This window comes from Ambystoma mexicanum, chromosome 6q, assembly GCF_040938575.1.
Source record: "Ambystoma mexicanum isolate Mex_15411 chromosome 6q, UKY_AmexF1_1, whole genome shotgun sequence".
Classification (NCBI taxonomy): domain Eukaryota; kingdom Metazoa; phylum Chordata; class Amphibia; order Caudata; family Ambystomatidae; genus Ambystoma; species Ambystoma mexicanum.
The window spans coordinates 217190205-217213823 of NC_090937.1; the positions used below are offsets into that span (position 1 = coordinate 217190205).

The following is a 23619-nucleotide window of genomic DNA, read 5'->3' on the forward strand; positions in this document are numbered from 1 at the left end:
TGGTAGGGCTTGGATGCATGGTAAAAACATCCCACATGAGCCACTCTAGCAATATTTTTGAACTATCCTTATAACTCTGAATACGAAGACAGTCACTCTAGCATCCCTTTCCTGTCGTATTGCCAAATGCCCATTAAGTTATCTAAAAGAGGGTACAGTGGTTCTTAGGCAGGTGCTTCCCCATGGAACCTGGCACGGCTATGGGGTTCAGCTCTCCCAACTGATGGTCATCTAGCAATGCAAACAATAGGCGCCATTATGATGCATCAGATGGTTTCTCCGAGATTGCCCAGAGAGCACCACAGCACACATCTACTGCCAACAACAAGCTACAATGGTGGTGGCACAAAAGGCCCTGTGTGTGGATGAGGTCAATGGCACAGAATACAGTGAGGGCCGAGGTGCCTGGAGAGTTTCATAGGGTGTGGGACTGAGAGTCAGGTGTCCTGATGTGTCTTGCAATCACCTAATGTGTCATTTTGTGAGAAATCTGTGGACATTTCCTCTTTGCCATCGTCATCGTCAGAAGATGCTCTGTAAGAGGGATCTGTGGAAGCTGAGATGTGTGCTCTAGCACTAGTTAGGCCATGCCTCTGATTCATGTGCATGTGGTTTGATGTGATTCTCAAAGCACAAACCTTCCTTGTTGTACCTGACTGGACAGGTGCTTTGCAGAGTTTGCACATGATTGTCTTTTAGTGCCTCTTCACAATCTTCCTGTAAGGGAAGTTAAAATAGTCTTGGAATTATGATGAGGTGTGCACTGTCATGAGCCAGGATACCCTGTCCCGATAGAACCCTGACAAGGCCTGCCTGTAGTTCTCTTGCTGCATCTGCAAGTCCAAACATGGGTAGAGAGACAACAGACTACCTCTGTCTCCTCCACCTGTGACTATGCTTTTTTCCTGCAGTATACCACCAGCACCTTCTTCATGCCCGTTTCTTCGCTGCCCACCCCCTTCCTGCTGAGTTACCATCACATCCTTTCCAACACTGAAGTATTTTCAAGCAAATCCCGAACTGTACTCATTGCAACAATACCCTCCTCCACCATAACAATAGTGCCGCCTAGTATCCCCGGACACCTCGCCAGCTCATTTCACCATCTCTGAAACAAGGATGTCTCCCTCCGGTGACTCTGCTTCCTTTAGTCCCTCCTTCCTCTCCATCTCCAGCTCCTTTGCCAGCCTCATCCTTTCCTCTTCTTGTATTGTCTCCCACTGGCTCGCCCATCTCAGGCAGCTCTTGCTGTGGATGGATGTTGGCATCTAGCATCTGCTTCCACAAGCACAAGGTGAACACCATTTTCAACATAAACCTGACAGAGAATAGCATCCTCATCCTCCAAAAAGAGAACCTTCTCTTCTTGCACTCCCACAAAGTACAACTCCCAGCTCTACTTCATGATTTCAGTTTGATCTTAAATAACTGTTTTCACCAACTGCTTTTTAAGGAGTTACATTTCTTCTTATTGTCTTGATGTACATGTTTTAGTGCTGTTTGATGTTTTATTTTCTATGCCCGAAAAAAACTTGAATTGATTTGAATTCCTTTATAAGGAAGGACACTCCCTTGAAGAAACAACAATGAGATGTGACTGACAAAGGCAAACAAATTAATCCACATAAGACAACAATTTGAAAGGATTTTCAGAGTCGAAACGGAAGGTACATCTCTGGTTTGCATGCATGTGTCAAGGGGTTTTTAAAGTTTCAAACAAATTAGCAGGAATACAAAAAGGAGCAACAGTTGTTATTATTATTTGTTTGGTTAAAAGCAATGGTATGCAACACAAATGGAACACATACTCACATGGCCCAACAGGTCTCCGAAAGGAGTTGAATGAAAAAATAAAAGGAAAAATGGCTTTTTTGCATTTTTAAACTTTTGGGGACTACATAAAGGGGTCTTGGAAAACTTTAAAAGACAGTAAATACTTTTTGTGGTGTCTTAAACCTGTTCTCAAGAAATGTAAAGGTAAAAAAGGAATGCACATTTTGAAGGGTACCCAATAAACATGCAGATGGACAAAAGAAAGCAAACATGGGTCAAAAAGCTCTAAAAAGTAATACACTGGCAGAAAAAGACCAACAGAGTACAAGAAAAAATCCACTAAAACACAAGTTTGGTACCGGCCCTGTACACTCCTGCACATACCTAGAAGAGGAAAATGAAAGCGATCCGTGCCAAACCTCCCCGGAGCTGCAGGATTCCTAGGAGATTGTGCAATTCTCAGGCTGCCTAAAGGTAAACCCCCACCAAAAAATCTCTGTGTGGGTTTGGGCACTATTATGGACTACCATGGAGTCCCCATAGAGTTCTATGAGATCTTCTGGGTCCTCCAATACCCAACCATGAGATTTCAATTTGGCCTAAGAGATGTGACGGGTGGTGGTTCGTCCAGCTTTACCCAGATGTTATCACTCCATTATCACTACCTTTATTGGACAGTTAAGCAGTAATAATACTTTAGCATGCACAATCTCACGCTATTATGTAAATCTATCGTTATGCGTAAAACTCCCTCACAAACATCCTACTACAACCTCATTTGGAATGATACCCCAGCCCTCAAATAATCGACTGGGTTTGGTGTTGCCATCAATGTGTATCTTAATGTATGGTTTTCAAATGACTTCTGTTTTCCTGTACTCTCCCAGTTTTCTTCTACTCACATATAGTATTGCTTCCTGCTTTTCATTGTTCTTCTCTAGACAATCAAATGTATTTATTCTAGAGGACAGATATTTCAAGTAAGGAGCGAATCTCGGGCTATGGGTAGAATTTCACAACTAACCACATGTTTTCTTAAAAAAATGTAAAGAGCCTTCTTTTCCTAGCATTGAAAAACCAAAAATGCACAAGTATCTCAATACTGGGAACAAGTCCTCTCCCGAATGGAGTTTGTAACCCTGTCAGTACCTCCATGTACCCCACTATTCTGTGTTCTGGTCTTATTCCCAAATAGTTTGAAGTTATCAGCTGGAGTTAAAAATAGGACATACAAAGCATTATTACTGGCTAAGAAACAGATTTTGAGGAAATGGAAGTCTAATGGGAAACCCCAACTTGAGGACTGGGTTCAGAGTATGTTGCTTTTGGCTGCTGCGGAAAAAGTTTCATATGCTAATAAAAAATGTGGTTGAAGACTCAAATAATTTGGGGTATTTTCAATTACTTATATGCTTAAAATGTTACCATTATGGACTTTTATAATATGTGTATGTTTAATGATCTGCTGGTTTGGCTCACCCTCGTCCCTTTTTGCACCTAGTGTTTGCTTATGTTTTTTGTCTGGTCTTTTCTTGTGTTTTGTGTTGTGTATTGTGTTCGGGGACAAGTGTGTAAAGTGGGGTTGGGATCTTCTGTATTTTTACAACAATATGAGATGTTTGATTTTTTTGCTATGCTCTCATTTTGCAAGATCCCTCATTGACTTACTTACCCTTTTCTTTGCTTTTTCCTTGTATTATATTTTGTCAACACTGTTGGAGACTGCTTGAATTTCTGATGGATTGAAAATGATGCATTATTAATTTAACACCCCAAACATTTTTTTTTTTTTTTAAATGAGACCCATAACCTTTGACTCTCCAAACATGGAATAAATGAGTGTGCACTGTTGATGTTCAGCTGAACTTGTTTGACATGTGTAGGGTCTGATATCCAAAACATTGTTTCCATTTGAGTATGCACTGAAGGGCACCGAAAGGGAAAAATAATCAAATGTGCACTCTGCCTCGGCACAAATGGGCACCTCTCTGATGTGTACATAAGGGTGTGTGCATGTGTGAATGAGTGCTCATTGGGTCAGACAGGGGAGCACAGCCTCACATTTGTGGGAGCATCCCATATTCACAAACAGGATGAGATCACAACTAAGAGGAAATGCCCTTTCTGTCCACTCTTCCTCCCTGAAGCAAATGTTGGATTATGCACAATGCAGAGAAAGACAATTCTTGACCCTCCTGAGCATTGCCACATCTTGAGGCCTCAGCAACATGAGTTGCTGCGGTCCTGAAAAGTAGAAATATATTGTTTCATTTGATATTCAGCATGGCAGGCTGCTGACGACATTACATGCCTTATAATCTTGTCATTCTGCTTTGCCCTCTTAGCATGGGAGCACTGGGGCTTCCTGTCATCAGGTTACATACAGCCTTGTACCCACACGTACTAGGATATGAACGCATGGTGCTCTACTCCCACGGTTGTAAATTTGAAAACATCCCACATTTCTGGAGGTGGAATTTGAATAGCAAATTACCCCCACATAGAATACTTAGATGACAACGATTTTTTTTCTATCGTTTTTAATGTACGTTTCAATTAAGCTTTAGCAACATTGAAAAATTGGCAGCAAAATGCCTCTGGTGTGCAGAGGAGGATGCATTCTGCCAATGTCTGTGCTGTCTTTTTTGTTTCTCAACTACTCTCGATCAGGCACACTTAGGCGTCATTGCTTCAATGCACACACATTAAAAACAAAATCAAGCATTAAATACTGATGTGGAAATTTCTCCACATAGTTTTAGTGGCTGATCATTATCAAGGCTGAGTTTGAACTTGAAAAAACAGGCGTTTGGTATGTGTACATTTCAGCTAAGCTACGCCCTGTTTTAATTAACTGCCTGCCTGTATAGCTGGAGAAAGGAACAGTCAGTTTTTCTCAGTTGCTAGAGTGCCGCAATAGGCTGAAGAGGGACGCATACAATGGACACAGCTGGGAAAGTAAGGACTCTTTAACGTTTACAATAGCAATAACAGAGACCTCTTATGTAATTAATTAACAACAAATGCAGTACGTTGTAATGAGAATGCATTTCCTAACTCAGATGGTTTAATGTGTGGGTGGGCCACTGATGGGAAAAGCATAGTTGCTGCACCTCAATGGGAATTCCTCTTGTAACATTGATTGTTGTAGTGGATTTATGGCTGCTGCACCTCAATGGTAATTGCCTAGTGACACAGGCTGCTATGCTTGATTTATGGTTGTTGCACCTCAATGGGAATTCCCCATGTCATGAGTTGCTGTACTTGATGTATGACTGCTGCACCTCAATGGTAATTGCCTAGTGACACAGGCTTCTATGCTTGATTTATGGTTGTTGCACCTCAATGGGAATTCCCCATGTCATGAGTTGCTGTACTTGATGTATGACTGCTGCACCTCAATGGTAATTGCCTAGTGACACAGGCTTCTATGCTTGATTTATGGTTGTTGCACCTCAATGGGAATTCCCCATGTCATGAGTTGCTGTACTTGATGTATGACTGCTGCACCTCAATGGTAATTGCCTAGTGACACGGGCTGCTATACTTGATTTATGGCTGTTGCACCTCAATGGGAATCCCCCTAGTGACATTGGTTGCTGTACTTGATGTATGGCTGTTGCACCTCAATGGGAATTCCCCTAATGGCATGAGTTGCTGTACTTGATGTATGACTGCTGCACCACAATAGTAATTCCCTAGTGACATGCGTTGATATACTTGATTTATGGCTGCTGCACCTCAATGGTAATTGCCTAGTGACACAGGCTGCTATACTTGATTTATGGTTGTTGCACCTCAATGAGAATCCCCCTAGTGACATTGGTTGCTGTACTTGATGTATGGTAATTCCCTAGTGACATGCATTGCTATACTTGATTTATGGTTGCTGCACCTCAATGGTAATTGACTGGTGACACGGTCTGCTATACTTGATTTATGGCTGCTGCACCTCAATGGAAATCCCCCTAGTGACATTGGTTGCTGTACTTGATGTATGGTTGTTGCACCTCAATGGGAATTCCCATAATGACATGAGTTGCTGTACTTGATGTACGACTGCTGCACCTCAATAGTAATTCCCTAGTGACATGCGTAGCTATACTTGATTTATGGCTGCTGCACCTCAATGGTACTTGCCTAGTGACACAGGCTGCTATACCTGATGTATGGTTGTTGCACCTCAATGAGAATTCCCCTAGTGACATGGGTTGGTGTACTTGATTTTTCATTCAATACAGTGTTTATTTGGTTTACATTAAAACCACAGCATAAAATCACAATACATTAGAGAAATACAATACCTATAGTAAAATCATGGCCTAACTGCCAATAAAAGCGTAATACATTACATTAAACATACACAGTAAAATATTTTGAGATCTAAGCCCCACTGCATATTAGTTATTGGACTGATTCGAGGGGCTCACATAAGCATAACCTAAGATTTTTTAACAAAAGATAAAACATCAAACCTAAAATCCTTATCTGTTGAATGCATCATTAAACTCATGGTCCCCCAGCAGCTGCTTATGTTATTCTTTAAGAAGTGCAGCCCTAGCCATCTTCTTCGCAATACCATGTTAAATTTACCTATGAATAGAACATGTAGGAGATTTCCCGCTAGTCCCAATCCACATGGATATAATCCCAGCCATGGGGTTCTACTATGCACAGGTAAAACACTTAACCCAATTATTAGTATGATTCTCCTGCATTCGTGAGATTTTAACTTTGTAATGAGATTTAGGGGTTCATTTTGGAACAAAACCCCCTATATATTTTCAAGGACTGGAGCTTTGGCATGTTCCATGGGTGTTTTCCCGATCTTTTCCTGCACACATGATTTTTGGTTGCTGTCCCTTAATAGGAATTCCCTTCCGACATGGGTTGCTCAATTTGACTTATGGTTGTTGCACCTCTTTGGGAATTCCCTTGGGACACAGGTTGCTGTACTTGATTTATAGAAAGGAATTATGAACCTTTTGAAATTCAGGACACTTTATGGACTATCATTCTTTGGGCAGTGGAGGTGATATTAGACCTATTGAGTGCGTATGGTTGACTTTTTTAAACTTGACAAGGTTTTAAAAGTCATTTAAAAATGTGTTATTTGTTGTATTTTTTATGTGGAGCACATTTGTTCAGTTTTCCATATGTATATAAGGTTTTTCATATCTCCAAAATGCTGAATTAATAACTCAGTAATGCAATTTATATATTTTATAAATGTAAAATGTTTTGCAATCAAGCAGGTTTCAAGATCAGTGATCTAAAATGTAGGCCTTAAAACTACTCCTAATGATGTAAAGACATTGCTCATGTAGAGGGTTGTTTTTACAAAGGGATAGTTTTGAGGCTTTCAAATCTAAACAATTAAAATTAATGAAATAATTAATTCCTTTATTGGGGAGACTTTTGAGGATGCTTTAGAAGCGTGATCATAGCAACTTCGAAACAGCTTTGAGGGACAACAACATGGTGCTGTGTGGAAGCTTGTGCATACAAATATAGGTTCCATCATGGGGAAGAAGTACTTCATTAGCATTTGTTTATGAATTAAAGTGTGCAGGTACGGCTATTCACAACAGATATCCAGTGGAGCATTTCTGGCATAGTGATCTAAAAAAAATGCTAAGAGAAATTGTTGATTAGGATTTTCCATCATGAGTTTTAATCACACAAACAAATTAATATAAAGGAATAAATGCATATGCCTATAATACAGAAAAGCAAAGATCAATGTACACCAATAGATGAAACAAGTCCAGTTATTGGTCTGTATGGCATTGTACAAATGTCAGTAAAAAAACACTCCCGAGTGGGTATGTACTTAGGGACAGAACCTAAGAAAGAAAGGACATAAATGTTGTCTAGAAAGGATAAAAGATATTCGTGAGGTGAAGTGCCAAGATAGAGAGCACAGCAAAGAGAAAAAAAGTAGAAGACAGTTGTATAAATTACACAAAATTGTACATTTATCTGAAAAATCTGTGTGAACAGAAATAGTTATTCCATAGAAAAAACGATTCACTTGGTGGCTAATGTTTTGTGAGTCTCTCCCAACTTAGAGACTCCAAGGTTCCCAATTTAGGATTTCCCTTTAATTGAAGGGCGACTTTAGTGAGGGCTTCAAAGTCCTGAGGTCTGTATCCTTAAGACCTAGGTTGGGGTCTGCCAACGTGTTAGTGAAGAATCTAGATAATCTGTGACAAGAATCTTGTGGCGATTCATTGAGATCACTGTTGGAGCATGTTTCAGTGAAGAAACTCCTAGGTCATCTCGCCCTCTTCAGGGCATCTGCTTGGACAAAAAGTGTAGGGAAAATGGTGGACTCCAGCTTCCAACTCCCCGTCTAGTGGGGCAGCCTTGGGTGGAGGCACAATCAACAGTGAAGGTCAGGTAAATAGATCCTGGTATTAATCCGTATGGTAGAGCGGTAAGGGTGCTCACCCTCCTCCTGATGAATGAGGATGAAGGAAGATTCCAAATTGGTTCACAATCATGTTTCTTGAACAACACATCTAATGTTCCCCCATGAATTTCAACGTCCAATGATAATCCAAGCAATGAGTAAGCATTCTGCATCAGATGGTCACCCTAGCTCTCCTTCAATGAAGTTGAAGCCACAGACTCACTGGAGCTAGCAACAACAGCTTTACTCATGTTGACTGTTACCAGGGTCAAGTCCAAAGAACAACCACACTTCCCCAACGTTAAACCGGCAATAAAAATGTGCAAGTGGTCGCTGGTGTTACAGTGGCAAAATGTATAAGCGTATGGCTTTACATTGTGACAGACTCAGCTTGGGCGCAATAGAGTGCACGAGACTGTCATTTCCTCAGAGAAGCAGAGCGCACTTTTTCAAGACAGTGTTACAAAGTAACTTTATTTCAAAAGAAAAACAAAAAGGCATTGGCAAAAAGCCAACAATGGTGACGTTAACTGTTGTTGATTGAATATTAAATTGTTAGCTTTCAAAGTTATGAGCACAGATACAGTGTAGGTTTACAAATGATGAGATGAAGCAATTTAGACATAGAAAACAAACTATTGAAATGGTAGACTGGTAAGACAGTACATATCCGTCAACTGCTATCTAGCTGCCTTTGGTTTTGTCTTTTTTTGAGTCCATACGTCACAAGTTGTCAACGTACGAATGATGATGCTTAGCTGACAACATTTGACCAAACTGCTATTAAAATTTAGCAAGCACTGTAACAGTTGAGCTTACCTAAAGACTTGCTGACAGCATGCTTGAAATAAAGCTTAAACATCATGCTTACCAAAAGGGTCTCTTAGTGGTAAGCTTATCAGAAGAGTAGCTAATGCAGCACCTTTTTAAAGATTCTGTAGAATGCCATATATACCTTAATGCTCCCTAGTGGTTTGGGAAATTGTTATCTGTTAAATGGGAGGGGCCCCAGCAATACCTGATTGTTTAGCACCCAGTGGGGTAATAAGGGGAATGTGGTAATGAAGATGTACCTGAAAGTGCAGTGTATCCTAAACCCAGTATTAGCACACAGGGTGGGCTTTGCAGCCAATCAAGTTGCTTGGATACTGGACTGAATCTCAAGATCCAAGCCTGCATTCCGAGTAAGTTGGAAGCTGCTCGCAACTGCCCCACCATCTTGCCACATGCTCCTCTCCTCATCCCCGTCCCGCAACCATCTCTCGCTTACCCGCCCACTTACCTTTTCTTTCTCCGACTTTCTGCGCTGTTCACCATCAACCTGGGCCACCAAAGACATAGAAGAGGGGCTCTCCACGGAGCCCCCCCTTCAATTTCCATGGCAGCCACCTTGAGTTAGTATTTGATTCAATTAACTGGACAGGATGAGGGTGATCCATTCATTGAACCAAATACATTGCTATCAGCACCCTGGTTCTTAAACCGAGAGTAATAGCAATAATACCCATAGCAAAATGCTGGATCAGCCAAGCGCCCATGGGCACTGTGCCCATCGCTAAAGGCCTCGCTTCACTCAGGCATATAACTTGGGCCCAGGGCCATTACCTGCTGATGCAGCCCACCAGCGTGGGTATTATTGCTATATCATAAATGTTATTGTGCCCCAACTCTACATAACATTTTATGTTTATATGTAGCATATTGATAACAGTTGGATATTTGATGAATCCCCACTGTTTTCTTGTTTCTTTACCAGAACGCTTTAATGTCATTAACGGTCCATTTCTGTGTAAGAAGAAATCCATCAATTTAGGGTCACCAATTTGTTTACATGGATCCAAATCAGTGTTTACACTCCCCACATAATTTCATACAAAGCCTGCGTCGCATCTGGATAGGACTTTGAATATTAGCATGCCCGCACCTATGCGAAACCTGAAGACTAGCATATGCCACACTTCGAATTGTGAACATTAGCCTGCGTCGCATCTAGATAGGATTGTTTGAAGGATAGCATGCCTGCGCCTAGATGAAACTTGAATGTTAGCATGTGCCACACTTAGAATTGTGAATACCAGCCTGCGTAACATCCAGATAAAATTGTGAATGTTAGCATGCCCACACCTAGACAGATTTCTAAACACTAGCCTGCGCCGCATCGAGATAAGATTGTGAATGTTAGCATGCCCACATCTAGATGGAATGCTAAACATTAGCCCGTGCCGCATCTGGATGGGATTGTGAAGGCCGACAAGTGCCACAATTGGACAAAACTGTGAATGTTCGCATGCTAAAGGTCAGGTAACCCACTAACCAATATAAACTCAAACTCTGCATACTTATCTCACTAAAAAAACTCACACAACCATCTCTCGCACAACAAGCCACACGCACTTCACAACACTGCAACACCACATAAGCCGGAGCAACAGCACACGCGGACTGACACCAATCCAATACCCGCACCAAAGCTCAGCACCCGGTGTATACCGAGTTGAAGCTGCCAACAGAACACCACTCCTCTGACTATCCTACTCCCTCTTCACCTTACTAACCCATCCCACCTTATCGTTTACAGATCCGCCAGAGCACCTGGGGACCAATTCCGTTGGTGACGGTGCGCGGTACAAATACCTTTAACATTTAACAAAAGAGTGGTTGCAGCAAAATGACTATGAGGGGTGACTATTGGTTCTTGGATCTGCACAGCAAGTCTCAATTTAATCGGTTTATACGGAGTAAAGGAGGAAAAGCCACAGAAAACCTCATTCTGGGGCACTGGGCAAATGCAGGAGAACTTTTTGTGGCACCTCTGATGATGGGTGTGATAAGTTTACCAAAAACCAACCAGAACTACCTTCACTGTGTCGTGAATTCGCATTTCTTTACGCACTCCCTCTGTGAAGCTAGTGACTGGAATCCAGAATTCACTCTGCCTGGCAGACTAGTCATCCTGAAAAAAAGAATCCAGAATTCAAATTGTGAACTGTGGACTTCCAATGTCTTTTCTAATAAACACCAGCGAAGCGTCCCAACCATGGCCTTGAGCAGTGGTAATGCTTTCTGTATAGCAGAGGAGAACTGGTCGGCATTCATGTAGAAGCTTCACCATGCAACTCAATGAGCACTCTTCTCCGATTACCAATCCACCTACAGTTTTATGTGGGGACACCATCCTCATGTCTAAGTGAAGGCAGCACTTGCAGTTTAGGGGGGAAAAAACACCACCTAGTCCAGGGGCATTTTTGAGGGATCCCTTAGTAAAAACAACTGCTTCTTCATCCTCCTACTTTCTTTTCTCAGAACCAAAATCGTGTCAGGCCCAGCGCTCATAAAGGCATGGATCATCAGACCTGTCACTCTGCCTAGGCCCTCCCAGGCTATCTAATTCCACTTGATACAGCTACGCCCCCTACACTGTAGAATTATACACTGCAGTCACCTCAGTAGAACCAATGACACTGCCCACTAGGAGTGATGTCATACGGGGGAAGGAAGATCTACCTTCTAGGGTCAAGAATCAAAGGAAAAACATGAATGAAAGGCAGACACACCAATGCTGCCTCTAGCCCCTGTTTAAACAGTGGGTTAGACTTACATGACTGTATGATTACCAAACATCTTGCTAACCAGGTTCATCAGAAGTGTCCTGTGCCTGATTCTGCACTTACGATAAGGCTTGCTATCTTGTAATGCACTTTCCATAACTCTTCCTTAAACACAGGGTTTTTACCAGAAGAGCACTAACTTGGTAACATGCTCATCATTGATTAATGTCCAAAATTTTACCAACGAAGCTTGCTTACATGGCTCTATGCGTTTCAAAAAGGTTCATTTATCTAGACACACGCTTACCTAGCATCATCTTTCTTAAGCACTCACCTACCAAACTTCTACTTATATGCCCACTTGCTTATCAAAAGGCTGGACCTCGAGACATGCTTGCTCACTTGAACGTGCTGTGGCTTACAGACATGCTTACCTTTGCAGTGGACTTGCGTAGCATCATGAGAACATAGCAGTGTGCTTATAAAGTACTGCAAATATGTTTGCAAAGGGACTTACCATGTCATATTGAGTAGATGGATGCCTGGATGGGTAGTGTCACAGAGGGCTCAATAAACACTCCAAGTCTCACAGGCGGTTCAAGGGCTTGTATTAAGATTTCAATGGGCCCTATTAATGTCCCCTTCCCTTTTCTAGAAAAACAACTTCTTCCTAACCAAGGAGTCCCTAGCCCCCAAGTTAGTAAATACTGACAATTGACCCCTACAGTCTAGGGTCAGACTTCCACTGGAGATGAGGACCTAAAGGCACATTGTCTTTTCTTTCTAAATTCCAACAGGGACTTCCTTGACTGTCCCTACACAATCTAGAGGTGAGTAATTCCCAAGTGATATTGCACTCTGCCTTACAGACACTCTTCCTGACTCTGTCTTCTTTCTATCATGCCCACATGTTCCTCTCTCACTAGCAAATGTTCTTCTCTCACTACACTCCTCCTTGAAAGTCTTTCTGCCCCTTATTTTTTCGACTCCCTGTGTCTTCCCCCTCTGTCCCTCCGATGTCGCTTACTTCTAATCATCACCTCCATCCTTTGATGTTACAACTTTCTGCATAATACAACTACACGCTCCTCTACACTGCTACTTCCTCCACCACAAAACTATTCAATCCTACATTCTACTACTCCCCTCCTTTCTACTAATCCCTCTGCCTATCTACTACTCACTCCTCCAAACTACCACTCTCAGCTCGAAACAACTACTTTCTCCACCATGCAACTACTCCCGTCCCCACACTACTAAAACTCTACCCCACCCCACTCTGTATGCGTCCTATCCTAGCCACACTCATTGCACTTCCACACACACTCACAATGCAGTACTACATGCACACATTAACCAATGCATCTCCTGCTTGAGAAATCACCTCCACCATTCACTCTACCATTCTACCTCCTGCTGGTCTCTTGGTCTGCTAACCTTCACAACCTCTGACCTCGCTCAAACAACGGACAACTTCTTGCCTCGTGGGGTTGCTTTCAACCCTCTCCCTAACCACTGGGTGGCTTGTGTCCTCTGGCAAATCTGGCCCTATCTTTCCTTCCCGGGTGGTGTCACATGAAGGAAAAACTTTAAAAATCCCTCTGCACCCTGCCCGCTTTCTCTGCCTGGGGCACCTCGGATCACTAATGGCACCTGAACAATGGCCCAGTTTGTGTTAGGGGGGGTCTTGTATGGCCGCCTGAAGTAAGTTAATTTTGGTGGGATTGATGTTCCTGGTGGTCTATGGGGCCCACGCCAGTTTCCTTCTGGGTTGGGCCATGGCTGGCATGCCGTATGAGGCTCAAGGGAAGGCTGGGGAGGAGCTCTGACTTCTTATTCTGCTTGCTGCTTCCCTGTCTCCTCTGGCACTCTTCTGCCATCATCAAGGTATTTCTGAAAAGAGAAGAAAACACTGGGCCAGCAGTTGGACGCATAGGCATGCAGTAATGTAAATTAGTAATGCATATGAACAAACTTGGGGGGCAGGATTTGGGGCTCTCTTAACTGTCTTACATGTATACATTGTGTAATGATATAAACACAGTAAATAAGTAAATAAAAACAAACAACTAGTCATCAGTTTAATGTGGTGAAAGCATATTTAGTAGTCAATAGGCAGACAACTGTGGCCAATACATTTCGGACACAACATGGTCCTTAATCAGAGCAATGTCTACCCTGAAGGAATGCCAAAGTACCACATTAAAATACATGGAATTGCACTTTAGTAAGCTAATAGAAAGTGCCCATCATAGTTGCTAAGCTGGCGATAGCACTTGACCATTATTTTCTAGAAGACAACCTTTGGGTATTCTCGCCCATATCTGTTTGTTTTTAACATCAGACCCCACGGCCAACTTGTTTTGGCCATTTGGGTTTCCTTGGCACCAGCTTACTAAGGTGCAATTTCATTACATTGTATATTGATGATTATTTGAATGTTTTGATTAACTGTGTTAATATTCTTAAAAATATTGATACACTTAAGGTACCCTTTGCTACGAGGCTGCAGCCATTACCGTTTCAGTCAGTCTTTGTGTATAAGGATATCACCAAGTTGCATGTGAGAGTTTAGGGGTAGCCCCAAATAACTTTAATACACAATTTCATAAAAATATTTTGGATATTTTTCTACAAAAGATTGTGCCCACTCATCCATCTTCTTTTGCCCTATATCTGTCGCCATCCTCCTCTGGGGTAGGACTGGTTCTGAATGAGGGAGAGGCCGGGTCGGTGAAGAGGGAAAGGGCATGGGCGTAATAAGTGCTATACTAGACACTGGCACGCTGGCACCTACTAACAATGTCAAATTAGCCACGTGTTCAGAGAATACTATGTAAAAATATATGACCCAATGTTATGAAAACAGACAGAGTTTAGAGATTTTCTTGGCAAGAGAGACACCCCCAAATCTGGAAACACTGCTGCTAGACTCCCACTTACATTTTTGGGAAATCGAAACAGCCATCAAGAGAATGGCTTGTGGTAAATCGACCGACCCAAATGGCCTGGCGAATTAATTTTTATTAAGAATATGTAAATATGTTAGCATCAGTACTGCCATAATGAGGCACACGAGAAAGGGAAATGTACCCCTATTCCTATTTTCTGTATACATCGTAGTGCTGCTGAAAGCAGATATTGATCTTGAACAATGCACACTCAATGCTAAACGCCTAGAAAGTATTAGATAAAGTCATAGCTAACCATACACTACTACATGTGACATAATTGATACATGTAGATCCGGCTGGTCCTATTCCAGGAAGGTCCACACAGATACATATCCAGAGAGTACTAACTACGATCACAATTCTCTAGCCAGCAGGGAATGGAATTGCAGCCCTGCTTGATGCAGAAACAGCCTTTCATTTATTTGAGTGGGTACATATAAATGAGGAACTAAGAAATATTGCTTTTGGGCGGACATTAAATCATGGCTTTTATGGATTATACTATTATGTTCCCTACCAAGGGCCAGTTTAATCACCAATTCAAATACATCTGAATATATCCAGCTGACAAGAGAAAGAAGGCAAGGGGGCTCATTGCCACCACTCTTCTTTGCTATAGAAACAGAACCTCTGGCTTTGCTGATGAGGCAGGAGAATATAAACTGTGGCCTAAGAATAAAGGACCAAAAAACGATAATACAACATGGGGTTGTGTATATTGAGGACACCGTTGTAAACTTGAAACCGATAATAGATGTCATAACGTGATTTGGGAAGAATGATGGCTTACCTATCAACCGGGTAAGGGCAGAACTATATGCATTAAGTAGAAGAGCCAGCTTCACACGAATATACATTGATATCATATGGTCCCCAGATGCGCTGAAGCATTTAGGGTCAAAGATTACAGCTGAACCTGTCAAGATTTATTTAAATTATATGCCATTATTAATGGAGTACCTAGGTGACTGGATAGACAGATGGAAAAGTTGTTGCTGTCCATGGCTGGAAGGGTTACCAATAATTCAAATGCTTGTGCTTCCAAAGTTATTTTACCTATTCCTGGCCCAGCCAATTACATTATTGGAAAGGTTCTATAAAAAGCTGAAGAGGAAGCTAACATGATTGATTTGGTGTGGTGAAACGCCAAGAGTGAAATGGAAAATATCAATTCAAGCCAATAGCAGAAGGAGAAAGACTGTGGCAATTTTGAGGAATTCTGTTGGGGAGTGAGGGCACAATTTGTGGCATATTGGTTTAAAGATGGTACTCATTTTCCACAGGTCATTGTGGAGCAGGCATACGCGGACCCGATGGCTCTCCATTCAAGGTGAATCCACTAGAGTGCCACCCTGAACTAACCCAGTAGAAAGCACCTGGTGGGCATGGAGGTGATCCATATGGTTTTGTTGAGGATTCCCAAGTTCATGCTCCAGACTGGCCACTCTATTCCGAATTTCCATAAGTGACCCCACATTCTCTTGAGATACTCATACCTAAAAAGTACTTCTCACGTGGTCGTCACCTCACTTACAGTGCCTCAAGCTATCTGTAAATAATCATCTGTGGCGTTTTACACATAAATAAAAGTTCAAAAAGTGTTGTTGCCTTAAACATTCACGCTCTGTGCCCTCTTTCTATTGTCAGGAGTCGCATAATTAGGGGGCATGATCTGAAAGGGCGTTTCCCTCTATTTCCCATACATTAACCATTTGCAGCATATCTCTGGACGTTGCTATATAGTCATTCCTGGCTGCTCTAAAGTGCACACTTGAATAGTGCGTATACAATCTATTGTCTGGGTGTTTATAACATGATAGGTCATAGAACTCTATTAACTTTTTAACTATTATTTTTAACTATTATGCCACCCCCTTCCCCCTTCTATCATACATTTCAGGACCCCAAACCATATTAAAATGTTCTAGCCATATCATTCAGTCCCGGGCTTTTCATCGATATACCATCTATTCACTCGTAGAAAAGATAGCTTTCGACTTCCCAGCAATGATAGATAACATAACCTCCCCCTCCTTCTGCAAGAGTAAATGATAATAGGCTTTGGACCAATTTTGCAATCTTTGCTTTTCCTTCCTAATTAGGTTAACGTGACTGGAGATACCTCGTCGACTCCGTTTGATATCCCTCATCACTTTCCTACTCCATTTCTTTTGTTCATGGATTACCTTATCGTTCCTATGCTGATGGTGTTCGATGGACCGCATATTCCTTCATTGTTTGTTTCATTAAGGGTAAAATGGAATGTTGAATTGAACGATTAATTTCACTTTTAGAATATAATTGGACTTTCTGCTCCAATGTGGAACTTATGAATGTATTTTTAATGTTAGTATTAAAATGCACAATATTATTATCATTCAATTTAACTTATTTTAACACAATTTAGAATATGGGAGCTGGGCCCCACCCCAGCCCCAACATTTAGTGGAGTAGAGAAAGTCGCCACTAACCTATTATGATCTCCTAAACTAGACTCCCTAATATGAAAGTCCGTACAAATCACCAGTAGGCCCTTGGTAACAAGCAGATAGTTAAGGACAGAGGAGAGATTTCCCCTATGCCATGTACAGTAATTCTGACTGTCTTGACTCATTTGATCATTTAGCATATACAGATCCCAATCCCCCATTGTCTGTCTCCACAGCCTATCCTGCTTACATTTATTTATATCCCCTATCAAAGCACTAATGTACACAGAAGCCCTATTAAAACAACAGATTAGGTCCAAAATTGTGATTCTAATCTCCAGCAACAATTATGTTTCCACCGTGGTTGTTGTCATACAACTCCTGAAATAAATTGTGCCAACGTCCTTAGAAGGGAGCTGAGATCGCCATGAAAGCGTTGCTAATAAATATTCACCACCATAAGGCGAGGCCGAACATGATTAATTTCACGTGTCAGGGTGAACACCATCACACCTCTACCCAATTCCCATTGTTTAACCAATTCAAAACTGGAATCAATTCAAACAGCTACTATTAGGCTGCCGAACTATTAGGCTGCCGAAAGGACGCCCATGACTCCCTTTTATAGCTGTTTGAACACAACCGGATATCCATCCTGAACAGGGCAAGATGTCAACCATACTTCCTGCAGGAGAAGAAAGGTATATGATCTCAGGAGTGTACACAGCTCATGATTATTCAGCAGATGTCAAAAACCCTGCGCATTCCACGAGATACACCTAAGGGGAGTGTGTGCGCTAAAGATAATGTTTTAATTCCTTCAATTGAGAAAGATACATTCAGCGCCACTGCTAGCCCTCTTCATTCACTCATATTAATAGAATTATGCTCTTGATTACCTATTCTCTCCGGCTCTTTAAAGTAAACTAATGGTTGGCGGACCAACCCATCACCCCTCAAGCTCATGTCAATTTGCCTCAACCTGGCCCCTCAAGCAAAGACCCCACACAAGATTATTTCTCTGGATCATGTATAATGAGACCATAACCTAATTGTCACCATACACAATCCTAGATGGCATGGCCAATGTAACTCGATTGTCCCTCACAGGACCAGCAAATTCTACAAGATCAATATCCTTTGTCGTAATCAACCTAAGGTTTGGTATTTCATAAAAAAAGAGCCACAACATTCAATCAGAATTCCCAGCCCCACAGACTCAAAGAGGTAATCCAATCCATAGTTTAGGGGTCCCAGTAGCCCTCTCATGTTTACTCTTTGAACTGGGTAAGCTGGAGGCTGTTGTGAAGACAGCGCTCATGTAAATAAGGGCCTAGCCAAGTTCCTTCCCATGTCCTGTACAGATGATACAGTCCGGGTCTCCTCATTCAAGCTTAAAATAGTCTTGATCTGTGGCTGAGGAACACTAATGGCCATAGTGAACATGTCTTGCGGCTGAGGACCATTCATTGTTCCAACTTTAAAATCATACCCCGATCCCCAAGTTATTGCTCAGCCCTATCATGTTAAAATCAAAACCAGAACTAAAATGTCATGGGCCAGCTCCTTCGGACCTTCCTGATCCAGAAAATCACCCACAATAAGTATGGAAATATTGTCCTCTGAAGCCAACTCACTACACAAGACGTAACAGACCAAAGCCCGGTGCGTGCGCTATACATAAATTTATTTAGCTCTGCAGAGGGTCCAGCTGCATATAATGGTCATAAAGAAGGACAGGTCTGTTGATGCCCAACATATAGAAACATAAGTAAAAGATAAATGACCAGTGTATATATGCGCTCTCCCTTAGAATTTCATTTATTCTGTGCTACATTGATTATTTCGAATATTGTCAAAGTCCATCTTGAATATATGATCCAATATGATGACGGAAACATCCATTCCAGGTTATAAGAGTTTATTATATAGAGCGCTCAGCCGACACGTGTTTCGACAATGGTGTCATTCTCAAGCCTGACATAGTTAACCATCAAAATAAATGTGTGCAATACAAACACAAAAAGAATAAAAGAAGCAATTAAAGAGAAATTTGCATGTCACAAAAAAGTATTATGATAAATAATAAAACAATAATCAGCGAGCAAAGCAACGTAATATAGAGTTGACATACCCAATCAGATGTGTGGCAGTATAATATTGCACGAACGGAGCATGAAAAAAAGAAGAAAATACAAGAGTATGCTACTTAAAACATGTAAAGCAACGCACATGTTGTAAATAGAAAGTCATTTGGCATGTAAACCCCTCCTCACCAGTGCGTGTGCTCCAATCACAATTTGCACCTTAACACTAGACACCAGTTTAGTGTGTGTTAAAGAGTGTGAGGTCCCTAGGAAACCCCCTCTCTTATATAATCGCCCGTTAATTTGTACAACGGTGATAAGAATTTGTATGTTTGCCTACTCGTGCCGTTTCTAGCAAATTGAAAGGTCACACAGTGTTGGAGTTATATTATGAAAAAGGATATATAACTCACCATGGAGCGGCAAATAAGTGCAATGAGTCACAATCTTAAAAAAGAATTATTGGTTTGTCCGTATATGCTGCTGGTTGCCTCTATAGTTATCAGGTGGCAATCTGTCAAATGATTAAATAAGCCATATTAATGTGCATTTCGTTTTGATGCGAGTATATATACTGGTAGAACCTAAATTTGTTAAAATATCCGAGTCTTACCTTATAAACGGGTTAGATCCCGATCCAAGTGGTTTCTGCGTAAAAGCAGAGTCCACCGAGAATTCCAGTTTAAATAGTGGCAATGTCAGGCCACGTAGAGTAGTTGACTGCGCATGTGCTGTGAACTAGAGTGCAATAGTGAATGTAATAGCGCATGCGCTGCTAAGGTGACGCTATTCTATTGGGCATTCTCTATGCTAGTTCAGTGTATCTGGATCGCGCATGCGTATTGGGTGTCCATAGTTTTATTTAGGTATTGTCGTCTGGTGTCTGGGCACTGCCCGCCCACTACCTTCTTTAGGAGCGCCACTTTTCCATCACGGCCATACTACTGCCACAGCTGGTACTGCAGTCTGTCACCTCAACTCCGGGCCTCTCTCGCCGCTCTGAGCCGCTGCGGCCTGTGATGCTTTTAATACCTCTTGTGTTATTTTAATTGAAGAAATGCATGTATGTATTAACTTTCCTTTGCTTTATATTTATATGTTTTATTATGTTTTGTGTTTTATTATGTTGTAAAGTTGCTATATGTGAAAAGTTCCATGTGAGCTAAACACATTCAAATAAATAAATTAAAGTAAAAGTAACATTAGTAATGCACATAGTAAAAAGACTTCTGTCACTGCATTAAAGAGAAGACTTTCTACTATGTCTGTTGCTAAGCACTAATTTGCCGACGTGTTTGGAATTACTGTCGAAGCAGAGCCCAAGTAGTTAATGCATCTTACTTATAAATGTCAAATTCATTGAACGACAAACGCCAAAACTACTGGCTTTGCCAAGGCTTGTTTAATCATGTTGCTTGCCGATGGACTACACTGGGGCTGCTCAACCAAAGCCCTGCAGCCTTTTTATGCTAACTGCAGGGCACACGGTTACAGCAGGCTGTATACCTTGGCCCTTGCACCCACCCTCACGCCATATTAGAAATCTTCCTCAGTGTTCTCTGGGATAGTCAGGGGAATTGGGAGGATAACATAGTAATAAAAATGACAACAATAATATTAATTGTGTAAAGAGCCATCCTCCCCAAAGTCCCACACCAAATTAGCTTACAAAATAAGCAGACTGTATGGCAGAAGCCCCACCCACTCTACCACCTTAACTAATACACAACCCCTTTACCACATACATGCCAACATTAGCCATTCCGTTCTGTAAACTTAGATTTCCTAATTATAAACCCAGGTCTGCAGGTCTCAGAATGCAAAGTTAAAAGCATGACTGGAATAGATTATTCTGAATGGATTGGATAATATTGGCGTGTATGCACTCGGCACATCACTCAAAATTTCACAATCCAGTCACACGCTGCTTCTCCCTCACTAACACATTTTCATTGGTTGAGTATTGATTCCAAAGCCCCACACAAGTTCTAGCTACTTATTTTTCTCTATGTGCAGCAGTACAACAAGTTCTTGCTAATTATTTGTATCTATGTGCAGCAGTACAATGTTTGTGTACAATTCTTGGTTGGGTTCAAAACTATGCAGCACAGTGAAACATAGTTCCATGCATAGTGAGCTACAGCTCGCAAGCGTGGCTTGAATTGGCTTCACAATGTTTCAAAACAATTTGCTGAACTGTGCACAAAAAGCACAGTTTTCGGACAATATTGCCGTAGAATAAATCCATCTTGAAGACAATAAAAGGGGCTATGAAATGAGTCAATGATGACATGTGTGTGATATTATGCGTGTAGCAGCACTATTCAGATACAGCCATTATAAACCCATCAGAATCCCAATCCTTCGCTCAATATGAACAATGAGTTTAGCTCATGTAGATAATTTGTAGAGTTGACCCAGCTGGTTAGAGACACATCACAACTAGTTTGTGCTACTGCATAGGGTCATGTCCATCTGACAGGTTATACCAAAGCACCCATTCTGCCCATCACACCACACTGGCTCCCCCTGGCGCCGAGTCCGCCCCCCAGCCTCCCGGTGGCGCCCTATTATCCATCCTAGCCGGCACCAAAAGCTTCCACCTCCACTTGCTGATACCCTGGCGCACCCCGACGTGAGTAGCTTGACACATATTTTGAGCCCTCAATGGTCCTCTCTCTTTTCATTTGCGCACTGCCGTAAAGTTGTTTTTCCAGCTGAGGGCAGGACAGCCTAGGAGTGGCGGCAGGAGTGGGGCAAATGCTGTGGGCGGCAGTTCCCACAAGTTAAGCGTCAGGGTGATTAAGGGACCCCTTCATTCATAGAGATGTGGAGAAGAGGCGAGGAGATTGCCTCCCCACACCCCGTTGTCAGGTATGGATAAGTCCCAGAGGCTTGGGGGTTCCCCACCATTCTGGGAAGAATGGAGTAAAGATGGGGTTGTTGGGGAGACTATTTGTGGGAGGTGTGAATTGGCGGCAGCAAGCATAGGCAGCGCAGATGAAAGGTGTACCCCATTATACCATTTAAGGGGAGCAGGGTTGCGGGGGTGTCCCCGTCCCCTTTAAATGGTATAATGGGTCTGAGGGTGGCGGGGTTGTCCCCCGCATCCTTTACATGGATTGCTGCATCAAAACCAAGGCATTTTTGCCGCAATATTTTGTAACCACAGCAATTTTTGCCGCGATGTTAACACATGGAACCCACTGATATGCCATTCAAGTTAGTTTGCCTTCCGAACAGTCACGCAAAGTGCTGAAAACACTGTTTGTATTAGAACTATTTAAGAATCTCTCAAAAACAAACAAAGTGGGTTCGTTTGGAAATCACGCTGTGAAGTTTGTCTTTCTCTAATGTGCCATATTTGTAAAAGCAAGACTGAAGAGTAGCATTTGTCTTTATAGGCTGACAGGGAGGATGCTCCAGATGAAGAGCTACTTATTTAAAGTCAACTTGTTTCTTTTATTTTTCTAAGGCCTATCATTGTGTGCAAACATACTCCACGTTTTGAAGTTACTGTGGACTAGATTTTTCCCTTATCCATGTAAAATATTTAGTATTATGTATGATATATATAGTTTTATGTATAGCACGTCATGTCTGACTCCTCAGACCTCCTGCCTTTAAGTGCTGTACAAATGGGTGTTATTAGTATGAAATTTAATAGTACTTAGTGTCTCACCCTTATAAGTATGAAGGACTAATTCAGCCCTGCTAAAATACGAACATGGATAGTGCAGTCTGGCACTTGTCAACTCGCTGAGCTATCCAATTGCGACACATAATGCTGTTTAATCAATTGTGCAGTTAAAAACATGTATCAGGATATCTACCCATCACCCCCTCCTGTCATCTCCAGTCCCTTTTAAAAGAAAATATAGCTCTATTATTATCAGGTTTACTAGTGGGCCATGACACGATTACAGTACTTAGAAGCAGTAGGAATATAAGTGTTATGTGAATAAGACATGTAGCCACCAGAAACAATGCATTAGCAAATGCTGTGGTATTCACATCTAAGAAGAAATAGCTGGTAAGATAGCCCAGCGGGTTAAGTACTCACTGTTGGTATTTACGTGCGTTCTGCAGGTCACAGGTGTGAATCCTAGCAAGGGCTGCTCAGCAATATATGCCACTCACTATATATAGCTCAAGAATTAATGGTCAGCCGCATTTATGGTGACCGCTATGGGGTCAGCCTCTTGGTCCTCCTGATGATGAACCATGTTTGTATTGAAACACTTACAGTTGTCATTGGTTCCTTTTCAGTTTGTTTGTTATGAATTTCTTAGATTAAAATTTGATTGAAATATATTGGGGCCGATTCACAGGGAAACGCTCTGTGAATCAGGCCCGTTGCCTCTATAAACTTGACATTATAATGACAGTCTTTCTGTGGTAAAAAGAAGAAAT

At 41.8% G+C, this 23619-nt stretch overlaps 1 protein-coding gene across 1 annotated transcript in view; it reads left to right on the forward strand.

The window, feature by feature from the left end:
- The first annotated feature begins 4634 nt into the window (after window positions 1–4634).
- LOC138515901 (alcohol dehydrogenase 1-like) overlaps window positions 4635–23619 on the forward strand; it is a 438132-nt gene continuing 419147 nt past the window's right edge. Inside the window, exon 1 of the mRNA XM_069630662.1 lies at window positions 4635–4731. Within this exon, the coding sequence (XP_069486763.1) occupies window positions 4714–4731 (18 nt within the window). The 5' untranslated portion in view covers window positions 4635–4713. The remainder of the gene's footprint in view (window positions 4732–23619) is intronic.